General features: G+C 31.5%; 4 protein-coding genes across 5 annotated transcripts; 3 read left to right on the top strand and 1 right to left on the bottom strand.

Moving 5' to 3' along the window:
* The first annotated feature begins 18 nt into the window (after window positions 1-18).
* Window positions 19-773, top strand: LOC123193024 (auxin-responsive protein SAUR32-like). Its single transcript, XM_044605784.1, has one exon. It carries the CDS (start codon window positions 259-261, stop codon window positions 628-630), a length of 372 nt encoding a protein of 123 aa, XP_044461719.1. The 5' UTR covers window positions 19-258; the 3' UTR covers window positions 631-773.
* Window positions 774-5,133: 4,360 nt separating this feature from the next.
* LOC123193015 (protein TRANSPARENT TESTA GLABRA 1) lies at window positions 5,134-7,630 on the top strand. 2 transcript variants are annotated; one of them, XR_006496986.1, is made up of 3 exons: window positions 5,134-6,278; window positions 6,540-6,649; window positions 7,387-7,630. XR_006496986.1 is itself a non-coding variant. In XM_044605769.1 (2 exons), exon 1 carries the CDS (start codon window positions 5,264-5,266, stop codon window positions 6,275-6,277), a length of 1,014 nt encoding a protein of 337 aa, XP_044461704.1. In that variant the 5' UTR covers window positions 5,136-5,263; the 3' UTR covers window position 6,278; window positions 7,387-7,630. The 2 variants fall into 2 exon arrangements, 1 of the variants encoding a protein (XP_044461704.1); XM_044605769.1 differs by lacking the exon at window positions 6,540-6,649 and having other exon boundaries at window positions 5,136-6,278.
* Window positions 7,631-9,280: 1,650 nt separating this feature from the next.
* Window positions 9,281-10,494, top strand: LOC123193006. Its single transcript, XM_044605756.1, has one exon. The coding sequence runs from the start codon at window positions 9,432-9,434 to the stop codon at window positions 10,230-10,232; it is 801 nt and encodes a 266-aa protein (XP_044461691.1). The 5' UTR covers window positions 9,281-9,431; the 3' UTR covers window positions 10,233-10,494.
* Window positions 10,495-15,644: 5,150 nt separating this feature from the next.
* On the bottom strand, window positions 15,645-16,685 carry LOC123192997 (NDR1/HIN1-like protein 26). Its single transcript, XM_044605744.1, has one exon. The coding sequence runs from the start codon at window positions 16,625-16,627 to the stop codon at window positions 15,935-15,937; it is 693 nt and encodes a 230-aa protein (XP_044461679.1). The 5' UTR covers window positions 16,628-16,685; the 3' UTR covers window positions 15,645-15,934.
* Window positions 16,686-17,781: the final 1,096 nt, after the last annotated feature.

Raw genomic sequence — 17,781 nt, 5'->3', positions numbered from 1 at the left:
CTCCATCCTTCAACAACCTCTCACTCCATCTCCCTTTTTTCTTTTCTCTTTCTTTCTTATGTTTTTATTGTTGGAACCTTTATCATGAGCAACATTCCCTCTTCTCTCACAGACTCCTCTCTTACCCTCTTCAATCTCGCCATTTCTTCTTCTGATCCTTGGCCTTTTTCTCCTGTTTTCTCATAGCCTTGATTTCCTCTAATATTCGCTTTCATTTTTTTTTTTTTTCATTTTTGGGTTTCTTGTATTCATATTGAAATGGGAAGCGGAATCAAACAACAACAACAACAACAACACCACCACCACCACCACAGCCTGAATTTTCATATTCACTTTCCTCATGGGAAGAAAGATGATGAATTGAGAGAAATTCCTAAGGGATGTTTAGCGGTGAAGGTGGGTCATGAAGGTGAAGAGCAACACAAGTTTGTGATCCCAGTGATGTATATAAACCATCCATTGTTCATTCAGTTGCTCAACGAAGCTGAAGAAGAATATGGGTTTGATCAAAAAGGTCTCATCACCATTCCTTGTCATGTTGAGGAGTTTCGTAATGTTCAGGGCTTGATTGATAAGGACAAGTCCATTCATCACCACCACCATCTTCATCATATTTGCTGTTTCCATTAGAAGAATACAAATTAATGTTACATTTAATTATGTATATAAATTATTCTATATTCTATCATAATATATACTAAGATTATTGGTTTGTCGACGAAATGATAATTGTATTAAATGAAAAAATTATCAAGAGTGAGTTTGTCATTTTATATACTATGTACATCGTTGTAGTTTCGTTTTCTTCTTTAGTTTGCTTTTCATAATTTTTTTTTTTCCTTTTTAATATGAACGCGGCTAGTGACTAATTAATTATATTGAACGTATAAAGGAAGGTTGAAAAAGGTTCAATTGGAGCCATTAGAATTGTTGCACATGGGCGGCATCTTACTTTGTGTGTAATCCCTTTTTTTGGGATTCTTAGTTTCATTATCTTATTGAGAAAGAGTAATGGTATATATACATATTTTTGATATACAATTTAAGTATATAAATAATATGTCATTTTGTAATTATCTATTATTTTATTTTTAATTCAGAATCATCTAATTATATAATGATACGTTATTTATGTACTTAAAATATGTACCAAAAGTGTTGATGTATAACTTTTTTGAATTATGATTTTTACATTTTTATTGTTATTTCAAATACACCAATTTGGTTCATGATAAGGAAGAGTTAATACATAATTACTCTTGATTTAACATATTGGGGTTCTTATTTAACTTAATATTATTGGGAATTTTATATCTATTTATTTTGTTTTTATGGTTGATTTTATCAATCTTTATAATGATCAATAAAATATTGTTTTTCTTATTATCATGTCTTTAATGTAATATTTTTTGATAAAATTATGGGAAATTTATGTTACATATTATACCAAGTTTTCTTAGTATAATTTTGAGGTTTTATGAGCCTGTGTGGTTAGTCTTATCTACTTGTCACAAGAATTTATTTAATACCATAGTGACTTCAAAAATTTTGATAATTTGTTTGATTAAATTTCAAATTGGTTTAATTATAAAATTAAATAAGTTGTTTTGAGACTTTGAAAGTTCTTGTTTTTTCATAAGCTCTTTTTGGGCTTATGACTATTTCTCACCCAAAGTTGGATTGAAGGATGAGTTTGGAAAAAATTATTTTTCGGTTATTTGTTGAATTTGTTCAAAAAATTGGTAAATTTTTTTAATAAAATGATTTAAAAGACAACAAAAAAAAAAAACCTTTAAGTTAAATAACACTTTACTTCTAAAATTTTATTAAATATATTTTCATCCCTAATTCATATTAATTTCATTTAAAGACTATTAAAATTAATTGAATTGCAGTGATTTGATGCGATTTCAGTACAAATTTCACCCATCGGTGCAATTCTACCGGAGAAGAAGCAATTATGGTGGTGAAATTAAAATGGGGGGAGGGGCAGGGGGTGGAAAAGAAAAAAAATAAAGTATTTAGAATTAAAAATGTAATTTATCTATACTATTAAGAGTATAAGTGGAATTAACCTTAATATAATATTTGAAAAAAAATAACTTAAATATTCTTTAATTGTTAAAACTAATGATTAAATTTGAGAGATAACATAAATTATACATATATATATTTTTTTTGTGTGTATAAATTATATATATAATTTTATTAATAAAAAAATAATGGACCTAGGTTAACAACTATTCACCATTCTTAGAAAAAGGAATGGGTTGTTCATATTATGTTCCACAAGATGAAAAATGAAGAAGGAGCTCCCATAATTCATAAAGTAGGAACCCAACCATACTTAAAGGCTTCATGGCTGTTACAGACAAGACAAGAACGATATTATTCCACTGCTTGTTTTCCCTTTTTGTTGGAGTTTCCTGGTGAAATGAACACCTGTTCTCATGATGTTTTCAAATTAAAGTAATGTAATAACACAATCCAAATTAAGTGTACTATATATTGGAAGACTATGCATGATTAAGTGTTCTGTTTTGATCACTGAGGTTGTAAGGATGATTTTTGCATATTTACTTTTTCATTTATTTTTTTAATTAAATTTTAAAAATATTTGTTGAATACTTAAAATATTGAATATGTCATTAATCAATCTAATATTACTGGTTATCCGATTAATAGTTTAGACAAAATCATAAACCGAAACCAAATTAATTTAAAGATTAATCAATTTTCAAACGAATAAACAATAACAAAATTTTTGGTTAATTAATTTTAAACCAAATTTCAAAGAAGTGTTATATTTTATTATTTTTTTCAATTTAAAAAAATAAATTTAATATTTTATTAATTTCCCATTCAATTTTTTTTAAAAATCGATTCGATTTTGTTAGCCGGTTCAAAAAAATTAACATACCAAAATTAAACCCAAAAACTAACTAACTTTTTTTATATTTTTGAGTTAATATTTGAATCGATTTTTTAAATAATCTATTGTTAGAATTAAAATTTGATTCAATTCGTTTGTTAAATAATTTTGAACACCCTTTATAGTGTTGGACCGATTGTAATCCCAAAAGGAGAAAAGCCAATGCTATTGGATCAATTTTTTTAGCCCATGAACCACCTTACCTAAATGAATGCTTCTTGGGACCTCAAACAAAGCTAACCTAATAACAGAGAGAATGACATACACAACTATAAGCCCACATAAAGCCCATTAACACATCTACACTAGGCCTTCCGAACAATAGGAAAACAGGCTCCTTACTGATTTTGATAGAAAAGTATGATTTTACCCTTGCGACGCCGAGGAGTTAAAATTAAAATTCCAAAATACCCTTACAGTGGCCTAACCCAACTCCCATTAAATCTATTTTGTGGTTTGATAAAATGTTAGGAAATTTGAATAATCGCTATTCAAATAGACATTAAACCATAAACCTTAGAGATAACAATCAATTTGGCCAATAGATTATATTTAGTCAATTAGATTAATTATTGTTAAGATTGTTATTAGTCAATTATAGTTTAATAATAAATTGGAAGCAATATTATGCAATGAATATATATTTAAATATATTATTATGTAATTAAGTATTAATGTATTTTTAATTCAAAAATTTTTCAATTACATGAATGATATATATAAAGTATATTTATTTATTAATTTAAAATTAGTACGTATAATTTTATTATAAATTTAATATATTATCAGTTATTATTAAGTTAAAAATTCTTATAATTTTGAGAAAGTACGTTGAGTTTTTATTATATCATAGATTTTTGTTACGATGGAAATAGGAGTAAATAGGAGGTTATAAAAGAGTCTCATACTCTTTACAAGTGAAATTTAATTATAAAAAAAAAAATCTCGTTTTTCTAAACCTAATTCTTTTACTTTCTCATCTACCTAGAGGTGTCGATGGGCCGGGCTGGCTCAAGCTCGGCCCATCGGGCTAACGGGTCGGGCCTAAAGCCCAAATAGTGATGGGCTTTCGGGCGGGGCCGGCCCATTAATATATGAAGGCCCAAGGCCCGGCCCATATATAAATGGGCCTTAAATGGGCCGGGCCGGGCCGGGTTTTGAATATTTTTTAAAATTTTGAAACAAATTATTTTTCAAATTATAAAACATAAATAAATATATATTATAATAATATTCAAATAGATTGAATTCATTTAATACTTAATCTATTTGTAATATTTTGTAATGATAAAATTAAAATAAAATTATAAACACAAAGAATTATTATTTACGAATTTAGATATATTTTGAAAGATAATTAATAAGAAAAAAATGAGATTGAAAATATAATAAAATAATTGAGATTAGAGATTTGTAAATGGAAGTGAAAATGAAGAAAAATTAAATAGATTTATATAAAAAAATAAATTAATTAAAAAATTAAAAAAAATAATAAAGGCCAAAGCTTCTGCTACAAGGCAGAAGCCTTGTTTGGCTTCTGCCTTGCGGCAGAAGGCAGCAGCACAAGGCAAAAAATCTGCCAATTAAAATTAAAAAAATATATATATAAACAGTACTGGGCCGGGCCGGGCCAGCACACGGGCTTAATATCAAAGCCCGAGGCCCGGCCCAGTAGGCCCATGGGCCTAGCCCGACATGCTACAGTGCCGGGCCGGGCTTTCTCGTGCCGTACTTTTTTTTCGTGCTTCGTGCCGTGCCTCCGTTCAACCCGGCCCAATTGACGTGTCTACATCTACCCTTTTAAAAGTTTTACTTCATTAGGTAAAGTAGATGATAACCCTAGTATTGGTTGAAGAAGGAAAGAAATGTTAGAAATTTGAGTAATTATTATTCATAAGAATCTAAGTTTTTAGATATGAAAATGATGATTAAAGTTTGTTTGATGGTGAAGGTAAATAAAAGAAGAAAAAGATAGTTGTGATGTAAATTTGATTTTTAAAAGATTTTAAAATTTTTTTTGTTAATTTAAAATTACATGATAATTTTAAAATAAAATAATTAGATATAAAATAGAAATTTATCCTTTTTATCAGAATTTTTTCCTATGTTTTTTACGCGATAAAGGGTAAAAAGGTAACTCTGATTTTTAACATGGCTGAGAAACTGACTGCTGTCACCTAACTTCACGGTTGAAAAGATAATTGAAAGAAAAGTAAGACATGGTTGAGGCTCGCCGCCATTGACAAGGAACTCTCCTGGAAAATTCGAACTTTTCATTTCCAGCTTTGTTGAAAAGCCCAAAATTCCTCAAATCAAAATCTGAAAAAGGAAATGGAGAATTCAACCCAAGAATCCCATCTCAGATCCGACAACTCCGTCACCTATGACTCCCCTTACCCTCTGTACGCCATGGCTTTCTCTTCCATTCCCTCTCGTCATTTCCCACGCATCGCCGTCGGTAGCTTCATTGAAGACTACACCAACCGAGTCGACGTCGTTTCGTTTGACCCCGAAACCCTCTCCATCAAAACTCACCCTACTCTTTCCTTTGACCACCCGTACCCGCCCACCAAGCTCATGTTCCAACCCAATTCCGCCCGCAAATCCTCCGATCTTCTCGCCTCCTCCGGCGACTTCCTCCGCCTCTGGGAAGTCCGTGACTCTTCGATCGAGCCCGTCACCGTCCTCAACAACAGCAAGAGCAGCGAATTCTGCGCGCCTTTAACCTCGTTCGATTGGAACGAGATTGAGCCCAAGAGATTGGGAACTTGTAGCATTGATACTACTTGTACTGTTTGGGATATCGAAAAGGGCGCTGTCGAAACTCAGTTAATTGCTCATGATAAAGAGGTTTATGATATCTGCTGGGGCGAAGCGAGGGTTTTCGCTTCGGTTTCTGCTGATGGGTCAGTTAGAATATTTGATTTGAGAGACAAAGAACATTCAACGATAATTTACGAGAGTCCGCAACCGGATACGCCCTTGCTGAGACTCTCTTGGAATAAGCAGGATTTGAGGTACATGGCGACTATTTTGATGGATAGTAATAAGGTTGTGATTTTGGATATTAGGTCTCCAACTATGCCGGTGGCTGAGCTAGAGAGGCATCTAGCAAGTGTTAATGCGATTTCATGGGCGCCGCAGAGTTCTAGGCATATATGCTCTGTTGGGGATGACACACAGGCTCTCATTTGGGAGCTGCCCCCGGTGGCTGGACCGAATGGGATTGATCCCATGTCTATGTACTCGGCAGGCTATGAAATTAATCAGCTCCAGTGGTCTGCTGCTCAGCCTGAATGGATTGGCATTGCTTTCTCTAATAAAATGCAGCTTTTGAAAGTTTGAGGTGAAGATTTTTTATTTTCAATGTATGCTAAGTGGTTGAGATTTAAATTTCGTGGTAGTAAGTAGGATTTACTTAGTGAAATGATGTGCTTTTAAGCGTATCATTGAAGAATTGAATTGTATACAGCATCGTTTTAACACCTTTGCTTTAGTTTTCCAAAATAAAAGAATGAACTTGATTTATTATACTTAAAATTATTGGAACTGTACTGTTAATTGACTCTGATTTATTGGTAAAACTAACCAAACTTTATGTTATCAGCATCATCTTGAACATGCCAATATCATGGCTTGGCATGAAACTATGGAATCATGGCCTGTACTGGTTTCCTAGAAGTCAGAATGATGTATTTGATGGAAGAAATTGAAGGAGTTGAGAAGTTCCTTCTTGTTCTTGCTTCTTGCAATTGTTTGTTATCTTTCTTCCTTGGCTTGTAGAGTTTGTAATTTGTGTCAAACCAAAGTACCGTCAAGAAGAACATCTATAGTGCATAATAGGGTTTTGATATGATATGTGGTTGTAATAGTACCTCGACATGAAACTTATTATATTCACTCTTACATGGATGTATTATAGCCGTAGCCATCATATGTAACAGATCATATGCATCTAGTTAACCCTCCAAATGTCATCTAATGTAAGAATTAAAAACCCATTTCACGCCCTTTGTTTTAATTCTTAAAATGAATTAAGAAAATCAAGGAATGTTGTTTTGAAATTTGTAATAAAATAAACATGCATGACATCTCTTGATTTTTTAGATTCAGCGTATCAACAAGATGAAGTAGTACCCCTGTTTTACCCTAGACTTGTTGAGATCAAGCCTTCGATTCTAGGATAGCATGTAACACATAGCTTGGCTTACATTTTTGTTACAAAAGTTCATTTTTATTTTACCTACTGTAACACACAGAACAGGCATTAAGATCTTCATATGCTGTGTGTATAGGTCCTACAATAATAATAATGGTTAAGTTACTGTAATTTATTGGCTTGTGCAAAACCAGCTTGGTTATTTTTCTATCTTGGCCAATTTAAATGTATTGATTGTAAAATTTGTTTGCTACAGTTGTGTTGAACAAGTTTTATTTTGTTTTCCTTTTTGCAGACTCTCTGGTTTGGCTTGGGAGAAAGAAGTAAAAGTCATATGTTAATCTTCCTCAAATCTTCAGTGTGGGATGATTTTTGTATTTTATTTAGGTCTGTTCTGTAACATTGTGCTGCAAAAACTATTGTTTACTATGTCTACTGATTGATTCACTTTTAGTGTAGATTTTGTACCTTTAGAGCCTCAACTCTTTTGATGTAGAGATTAAAAGTATTCAATATCTGCTCCATTACTGTGTGACTAACTTGGCTTTCTTTGCTCTCCCTTCCCCTTGCCAACCTCATGTTGCATTGTGTTTTTGTTGGCCGCCTTTGCACTTCTGATGTAGGAACTCCTCTTTTGTTGCATGGTTAGCCTTATAGAATATGGGAGATTGTTGTTTTTGTCTGTCAGGTCCGAATATTTATTTTATTAAGGTTGCATGGTAATAGACATGGCATGTGAAATCTTTCCGGAATTTGTAAACTGCTTGTCAAATGAAAATTGATTGTAGATTGTTGTAGACTGTAGAGCCTTGCAGCTGCAGCTTGATTGTTTTTAATCCCTGAAAAATCTTGGTTGGTCAGATTACATGGTTGTTACTCATTGTTTTGTTTTCTACACCCCATTTGAATAAACAAGAGAAAAATAAAAAAGAAGAAGGAACTGGGTAACCCAAAAATTCAAAACAATTTAATTATTTATCATAAGGGAATTTATTTGGTTTGAAGAACTTTGTGTGAGAACTTGAAGGTAGCTTTGGCCGGCCTGACTTCTTTGCTGAAATTTACTTTTCTACAGTTCTATTGATGTTTGTGTTGCTTTGTAACTAAGTTTTCTTTTTGCAATAACGTACAATACAAATCCATCTCATTACAAAAGCCCCGGATTTTGAGTGGTGAATAGTGGGCTCCGATTTGGTTTAAAAAAATGATAATTTTTGAAATACATCAAATAGGGACCAAATCGTAATTCCACAGAAGCTGTCATATTTGTCTAGAAGTGTTTACATTGTCCGGTTTGATACAATTTGAGAGGTCTTTTAAATTAAATTTAAAAAATAAGATTTGATTTAGATAAAATTACAGTTTAAATAAATTAAAATAATTCACTTTTAAATATATATTATTTAATAAAATTAATAAAATTATAATTTTTTAAAATATAATATAAATATGTAAAATAAATTTAAAAAATAAGTTGAATTCATAATTATTTCTTAAAAAAATTTATCAAATATATATATATATATATATATATATATATATATTAAAAAAATATGATTTATAAATTTAAAATTCTCTAAACCGTACCCTAAATGAAAAAAATAATTAAAAAATTTTTAAATTTTTTTATAAATCAAATTATAATTTTTAAACTATTCAATTTAACTTTAAAATTTAAATCAAATTATGCCAACAACTCCTTGCTACTTAAAAAAATCTGACCTTTTACATCCCACGATTATGGAGACTGTCAAGGACTCAGCCTTTTCAATGTTGTTTTTAAATTCATTAATCCAACGTTAAATCAGTCTTTTCACTTATAGAGACTTTTAAATTACAGAATAAGAAAAAAAAAGACTCAATTATAAAAATTATTTTAAATGATTTTTTAATAAATAAGTAGTTTTTTGAAATTTTTTTAATTTTCTTGCTTAATTTTAAATTTATTTTCACTTTTTCATTGAATTTTAGATATATTAATTAGTATATATTCTTTGTAAAAATATTAATTTTTACTTTTTTTTTTTATAAATTCGATTGGGAAAAAATTTCATTATTTTTATATTTGAATATTTTTTGAATAGATATTAACACAAATTTATACTCACTGTGTACAAAATTTTCTTGTTATTAATATAATAGCGTCAACGTTTTTGACCAAAACCAGAAACTGAAAAATAAATAAATAAATTTATATGATCCCGAACGCCTATCCATTCTTCACCTCTTATTTCCAAAACCTTTCTTCTTCTTCCTTCTTTCGGAGTATGGACTCCTTGATTCAAAGCCAATTTGTGAATAACAGAACCATTAACCATTCACATTCACATTCAGATTGACATGTCGCCGCCTCAGCCTCTTCACAAACCACTCTCAAATTTCAACTCTCCTCCCGATTTCTTCCTCGCAGCTCTCTCTCTTTTATGCCTTTTCACTGCTCCCAAACCCTTCAAATTCCCTTTTCTTTCTTTCCCTAAATACCCTCGTCGCTTTCTCAATTTACCCATCATGTCCCCCTCTCAACCCCCATCAAATCTTCACTCTTTCACCACTCCTCAATCTCTCTCCGATTGGCTCAAGCCTCGTTTGCCCTCCGATTCCTTCACCTCCTGGGGCGTTAAACCTGGCACCAAGAATATCCACAACCTCTGGCTCGAATTATCCGAGGGAGAGACGTGTCTCGCCGATTCCATCCCTCCAATTCGTACGGTTAACGTGGTTACTGTACGGATTCTCGGGAAGAACAATCGAATTCTGGTTGAATCCCACCAAGAATTGTCGGATGGCAGTGTCAGGAGTCGGTGGCGACCCTTGGCGGAGAAGATGAAGGCCAATGAAACCTACGAAGAGGCCGTGATTCGTGCGGTGAAAGAAGAGTTGGGTATTGATGGGAACAATGTGAGGATCGTTCCTGGGTCGTATAATAAGAAGGTGGAGGAGCGGAGTTCCAATTCGTATCCGGGTTTGCCGGCTCTTTACGTTGTTCATTCTGTGGATGCCTTGGTGGAGGGATTGCCAGATAATGAAGAATTTTGTACTGAAGAGGCGGAGGAGTATGCCGATTCTTCTGCGGCGGCCGAGGCATTGTGTGTGAAGAGGCATTATTGGAAATGGGTTAGTTCTGATTTTATTGCTTCTTAGTAAATTATAAAGATTTTTTACATTATACTAGTGAGAAGATTTTGTTTAAATATGCAAGTACGATTCTTCTGGTGAGATAGGAGTGTAAAATAAAGACAATTTTATTGATCATTGTCATGTTTATTGTAAAAGAGCTTATCAGTCTGAGTAATTCCATTATGAAGCGGGTAAAATTAAGATAATTTTCACCATCAGTTTGATGTTTATTGTAAAAGAGATTTTCAGTCCAGTGATTCAATTATGAAGCTATCGGTTATGATTTTGTTGCTTCTTGAGTAAATTATATATAATTATTTAATGTGCAATTATTAATTATAGATAGTGAAAATTTTTTGGTTATATAAGCAATTATTGATTCTTCAAGTGAGTACCAAGGGGTAAAACAAAGACAATTTTCAGGAAAATTATTTATTTAGTTTGATGTTTGTTGTTGAAGTAATCTAAATTATGAAGCTATGGGCTACTTAACAGTTTTCATATTCTTAGTGGAAGGATACAGTGATATGTATCCTTTGAAGATTTGTATTTGTAAATATATTATCTGAAAATTTCACTGAACGATGAGTTTTGTTTGGGTAATATGGGAGGATTTTGGGTATATTAATGGTGCAATTTTTAAGTTTGAAGTTTTGTGTTTCCATATTTGGGTTCTAGCTTGGCAAGTTGTGATGTTAGGATCATATTAGCCAGCCTTACACCTAACTGAAACTAGTTTAGATTTTATATATTGTAGTTTGTTACTTAGAAAAAAAGGGTAAGATATCCTTGTATCTTATTGTCTGTGACAGTTATATTCAAGTCTTAAGAAGTAATGATGCAGTTTCAAAGAGGACATTTACTGGATGGATTTTCTGTTATAGATAGTAATTATGATTTTTTTGAGTGACCAAATGTTTATAGCTTAATTTGGTCTCATTGGATTTTCTGATCATTTATGCACCACCCCCTTTACATCAATTTTAGTTTCCATTGTGTTGTGGTCTGTAATGGAATTCTTAAAGTAGTAGATTAGGATGCAACTGTTCGGTGAGTCCATGTTAAACTTAGAAATCTTGTCAGCTTACAATTGCAAGTCCGGGAATCCTCATCTAGCATTTTGGATTTTTACTCTGTCATCTTTTTTTCTGGTTATGAAATATTGGTTTGATCATCTTCCAACCATGTTATAACTATGATCATTATTATCACATTGTTTTCAAATGACCCTCTCTTGACTGACTAGTTACCTTCCTATTTTCTCTGAAATGGTGTCTCCATGATGTATTTTTTACTGGGTTTAGATTTAGTAGATATAGTTGTTATCCCAACTTGACATTTTCTCTTAACATTATTATCTTTTTAACACCCTAAGTTGTATAGGGAGCTCTTTAAAATAACTCTTCTTAAGAACCCATGATCACTTGATATTTCCTTTGATGAAAATAATGTGCTAAAGCTTGGTGAGCCAAATTTATCTCTGATGGAACAAATGTTTGCAACTAATTTGTTTGTGGCGTGGAATGTAATAGGGATGAGTATGCATAGTTTTCTGTGGCTGATAGAGTTACTGGAGAAAAATATTGTAACAGCAAATTCGTAATGTGGCTTGTAAATTCTCCATATTGATAGAAGACAACATTCTTCAGTTCCTTAATGATTGACCAGGTGCCATTGAGTAGGTATGACCAGGTCTGTGTATAAATTAAAGAATCGGAGCCGGAATCAGCCGGTTCCTAGTATTAGAAATCAGAATGCCTATAGAGAGTGAAGAGAAGGGGAAACACAGAAACTGGTTAGGGGAATAAGAAAACAAAGTCGACATCATTGAAGATATTATAATCAGCTAATCAAATTCAAACCCTAATATATAACAAAGCCTAAATTCCAGCTAAACTCTAAGTAATGACATACGCACATGTGAACATTAAACATTGAAGGAGAATCGAGGAAGAATTGGGGAATTATCAAATTTAATAGAAGATTTCCAATGAAGGTCAACTGATTTAAGGGGAAACAAATGATTTGCAGGAAACGAGAGTAACTGAGAAATAGGATGTCATTTGGGCGAGGCGAAATGACATGAGGGTTGAGTTGATGTGTGGATATAACAAAATAAAAATAAAAAACGGGTCAGGTACTTGACCCAATACACTATTTGAACATATGGATTGGTTTCGAATTAGTTCTGATTTTCTACAAAAGAAAACCGATATCGAACCTGAAATGTGCCAGTTCCTCTATATTACATTGGCCTATGGGAACCAACTCTGTTTTTTCAATTTTGAATAGGAATTAGAATTGATGGTCAGTTTCGATTCTGAATGGGTAATTTGTTCATCCCTACCATTTCGTATTACCTGAATCATAGCTAGGGAAACAGCTAAAAGCTGTCTGATTTTGGTTAAACAAATTTTGCAAAACATAGATTAAATACAGAGTTAAAGACATTATCGCAATTATTACTGTTAAATAAAGATTTGAGTCACGTCAAAATTGTACGATTCAACCAAAAGTACATTGAAATGGTACAATTCCTACTGGAATGGCGACATTTCAATGCGATTATAAGCGCCGTTGGTGACAGTTTTAATTTTTAATTTTTTTGTTTTATAATTATTAACCCAAAATTAATATAAACATTCAAAAGTAATATTTTGTTTTAGTGAACATTCGAGAGTAATAAAGATTTTTTTTTTGTCTGTTTAGTGCATCCCAAAATTAAGCTAACTTTACTAACAAAATCTGATGAAAGTTAAGAAAATATCATTTTCAATGTTTTAGGGTGGATAAATGTCATTGGAACAAAAAAAAGGTTGGAGGAGGGAATTAAGATTAAGCCTTTTTAATAGGCCAAATGACCTACTGTCGGCTGAAGATTCATCTTCATATGAGAAATAGGAGAGGAGAGGTTGATTAGCTCTAGTCCTCAAATAAACGACAAGAGAGAAAATACAAATTTTAGAGAGAAAATAGTTATTTTTTAAACTTTAGATGAGAGAGAAATTGTTAGTTTTTAAACCTGGGGAAAGGGGAAAAATGTGATCAGTTTATAATTTTTTCAAATATTTTTATTAAATAACAATTTTATCCTTAACAGTAATAATAAAATTTAACAGATGGATAAATATTTAGATTTCAATAATTAACAGGTAAAAAATTAAGTTTACACTAAACCTTGAGTGGGAATTTGGGAAATAGTCATTTGGCCTTTTTAATATTTAAAAGTTGTCCAATTTTTAAGTACCCATTTGCGTGACTCTTTCAAATATTGAACAGAAATGAGAAATTTGACTACATTCATCTTGTGGGGCAATGTATATAGCATTATCTTTATAAAGCGTTTTATAAGTTAGTTCACTTTGAAAGCTAAGGCACTATGTTTCCCAACCAATACATTTCTTCCTTTTATTTAATTTCTTTATGTGTAGGTGTAATATTATTATTGGTTGTAAATTTAGTTATTGTATTTCATATTTATTTATCAGACAAAATTAGATAAATCTTCTGTTTGTGCATAAGTTTATGTATAAGTTCGTACATATAGTATTATTATTTATATAAAGAAGAGAAATGTTTTGAATGATTCATTGCATATCAAAAGAAATTTGGCCAAATGTCCATGTCCCACCCAATGTTTGAAAAAAAATATTTAAAATGTATAATTTTCTCATATTCACAATATTTACATAATTATCCTTATTTTCTTATTTTTCCATTATTGCTTCTTTTGTTTTCTCATGCATTTCTTTTCAATTAAGGTCAATCTTTCACTTTCTCTTCTTTCGCTTATTTTCTCATTATTGTCTCCTCGTCCTTTTCTTCTTCAACCCATATTTTTTCAATAAATGGTAATATCTCTTTTCATTTTCTTTCTGACACTCATTTTCCCATTATGTCTCTTCCCTCTTTAACAAGGCATCAATGGTTTTTTTTTTTTTTTTTAATTTCAATCTATATTTTACTCTTCTTTATTCCATTAATTTCTTTTAAATAAATGTCAAACTGTTCATTTTTCTTCTCCTACTATTTTCTTTTTTCAATTCAAGTAAATTTAAATCTAAGGTTATTAGAACATTTTTCAAGGAAATTAAAAATTAAAAGAGTGATGATGAAGATGATGGGAGGAGAAAGATGGTTAGTGGTGAAGATTATATGAAGAAAAAGATAGTCAATAGTGGTGTTGCTGATAAAGATAATAAGAGAAAAAAGAGGATAGTCAACAATAGTATCGCTGATATAGATGAAAAGAGTAAAAAGAGGTTAATCAATAGTTGGGATGAAAATTAAATCTTAAGATTACAAACGAAAATAGAATTAAAAAGGAAAAAGAATTTTCAGATAAAAATAATTAAATATAATTATAATTATTGGAGGATAAATTAATAAATTAAATATTATTTGAGAATAAATTGATCAATTAAATATTTATTTTATAGGGATATTTTTATAATTTTAATAAAATTATATACATTGAGAATTGAAATTTGCATGAAATGGTGAAAACATTTCCATCGTTATATTAACCAAGGATAAAATAGTAATTTATACTTAACAGAATTCATCAACAAAAGTAGATGGCATGTGGAAAATTAGAATTTTTAAACTTAAATTGCAAAAATTATAGTTTCACCGAACCTTGGGTGGGACAGTCATTTGGCCAAAGAAATTTTAAGAACTTCTTTTTTAAATTAAACCAATAGTTTCTTATTATAGCATCATGCATATTCTGCAAAGAAAAGGTTAACCAAATAGATTCATGAAATCTAATTCTCTCATGGACATGATAGGATGAATTTTCTGAAATTAAGGTATGGTTCAGTATATCCATTAAATGTCTTGGGTCGTAAGGTTTCACCATCCAACAAAAGAAAAGATGAGGCGAAAAGAAAAAGTTAACATAGAAGGTTGAATGAATAAAATTTAGTGATAGATAAGGATTAGACAATTTTTTTTTTTAACAATCAAACTATATTTTACTCAAAATTGGTATCCACAATGTTGAGTTTAGTAAATCAAGAGTTTAATTTTAAAATATCGATAGAAGAGATTTGAACTTGTGTTCTTTCATACATAAAATCCTTATTTTTGTTACTTAAACTACTCTTAGAGTTGAATAGCAATTTAATTACTATAAAAGGTGAGCATAAAGGCTCCACTAATGTATTATTGAAGGTGGAAGATTTACATGGAAATTCTGATGATTCCTTTGCTAAGAAAGCAGCTGATTTCCCGCCTTTACTTTCCACCTTGTCGATAGAATCTCATCTATCAGTCTTCTTGCTCATTAATTCAGCAAAGCAATCCCTCCTCATCCTTCCACTCACAAAAACACCCACTTGAAAAAGAAAAGAAAAGAAAAGAAACTATGTATGTTTTTTCCCTTCTTCACACAAAACATACAAAGTAGATCATATTCATAATCAAAACGAAAGATACAAAAAATTGTGCTTTCTTTATTAATGACATTTTCATTACTTTCAACCAACTTTTCATATTACAACACTGAAAAGAGCATCAAAATAGTAAAGTGGAAGCTAAGTCTTCCCTAGCTACATCTATATCACCTGTAACACGCCATATATATGCGCTAAATCAATAAAAATTTATAATCCTTCAATCATATTGATTATTCACAAGGAAACACCATTAACAAGCTGTTGAAAATAAAGGAACACCAAAAATGAAAGAAAGAACACTAGTGCAGCATGTTAGTGAATCATAATTTAAACGCTGGTAGAACAGAGAGAGCCTTGATTTGAAGTTAGAGGAGGCGTTGGGAGAGTTGGTCCAAAAGGCAAAACCGCAACACAATTGACATTAAACCTGTAATGGCCAGAAACCCATGTGCCAACCTTCCACCTTAACTTCCCATTCATCTTTACATTAAGAACAAATTTTCCTGCTGTTTGATCTCTTCCCACTTCATAGCCAAACGAAGGTGCCACCGGCAGCCCCGTTCCAACCAAAGATGCTGTTAACAGATTGCTATCTTGGTGGCCTTGATAGAAAGGAGGAAGAGACGTATCAACAGTGATCTGTTGACCTTTGTACGCCGCGTAAATTTGTATCTGGTCGTAGTAAATGCCAACTTTTTCATTAGGGTTTCTGGATAAGAATGTAAATTGCATTGAGGAGTTGAGAAGGTGAGAGCCCGAGAGGTTGAGCTGATAAATATCGGCTTCCTTGAGGGTAAACTCAGGTTTTGAAGGGTGCAGGATAAGCCAAAGAAGGAGAATAAGCGAAAGAATTGAAGTGAAGATTGAAGAGAAGATGCAGAAAAACTTCTTGTGGTGCTTTTTAATGGAGAATCCTTGCTTATCGGCACAGTGTTTAGGAGATTTCGAGAAAACTCGAGACATTTGCAGAGGAGAGAAAGAGAGAAAAACTGGAAGCTTTACCAATTGCTCAAGGAACATGAACGAGAGATGGGATTAATAAAGGGAAGCAGAAAGCAACAATAATTGCGTCTTTCATGCTTTTGACTGGCAGCTGCTGAGAGATATTTGCTTCCAAACTTCACCAATTAATCTTTATATCTAGGGTTCTTATTTTTGCATCATTTTAAGCTGTATCTCCACCGTTGGATTAATTTTTTAGCTGTAACACATTTTCATATATGTGTAAATAATGAGGCAGTGGCACGATAGACAATGATCTCCAGGCATCTCAAAAGTCCATGCATATTAATAATTGCCAAATACATAAGTTCGTTTGACAAGTCAGGCCCTCATGGATTATGCACATAAACCTGTTTCTCATCAGTTAACAGCGATTAATTTTATATTTCTTCAAGTTTGTTTCGCAATATTTAGATGCTAATTGTGAAAGTCATTGATTATTTCTGTTGTGTTTGTATGGACAATAAAATAAGATAATCAATCTTAGTGTAAAATTTAGGATACAAATTTCATATATAGGGTTTCTGTTTAATTCTTTACTGAATCTTAAAGAAAGAGCTAGTTTAATGGCATACATGGATACTAAGAATATTCAATATTTGATTAGTTTTGCTGGTGTTTAAGACTGAGTAGGCAATTGTCCATGTTTAAGGGAAGATGTAGTAGATATTCTCAATAAAAAGAGAAGTGTGAAGCTCACAAAATGTAAGAATATTCCGGCATATCTTCCCCCCATGTTTCATGTTGACAATTCAAATAAAGCAATTAACCTAGAAAAAAGAGTACTTTCCATGTTTTTGAGCAACTAATTAAAGTTGTAAACAGCTTTTTGACCATTTGTCAATAACTCTTTTTTATGTTTTTCACATTTTGGGTACTCTTGAGGTTGAGGATTGTACTTATACAAGGCATCCTAATTGTGGGGGATTTACCACTGTAACCACAGGATTAATACAAGTTAATTAATTGTAAAAAAAAAAAATCATATTTAAGATGAAAAAATATAATAGTTTTATTATGTAGATATATTAAAAATCATATGTTCTAAAATAGGGCTCATTCAACATGCAACATGCTTTATGGAAAATAGCTTATTTTATAAATAATGATGGTTGTGTAAATTTGAAGAAAGAAGGAATTTATGTTTTTATTGATCAATTTGTGTATAGACT

This window comes from Mangifera indica, chromosome 1 (genome assembly GCF_011075055.1).
Source record: "Mangifera indica cultivar Alphonso chromosome 1, CATAS_Mindica_2.1, whole genome shotgun sequence".
In the NCBI taxonomy this organism is placed as follows: Eukaryota; Viridiplantae; Streptophyta; class Magnoliopsida; order Sapindales; family Anacardiaceae; genus Mangifera; species Mangifera indica.
This window is presented reverse-complemented; position numbering and strand designations above follow the sequence as displayed.

Bases quoted from the DNA above. Each gene is read 5' to 3' on its own strand.
- LOC123193024 (XM_044605784.1), top strand. From the start codon at position 259: ATGGGAAGCGGAATCAAACAACAACAACAACAACAACACCACCACCAC.
- LOC123193015 (XM_044605769.1), top strand. From the start codon at position 5,264: ATGGAGAATTCAACCCAAGAATCCCATCTCAGATCCGACAACTCCGTC.
- LOC123193006 (XM_044605756.1), top strand. From the start codon at position 9,432: ATGTCGCCGCCTCAGCCTCTTCACAAACCACTCTCAAATTTCAACTCT.
- LOC123192997 (XM_044605744.1), bottom strand. From the start codon at position 16,627: ATGTTCCTTGAGCAATTGGTAAAGCTTCCAGTTTTTCTCTCTTTCTCT.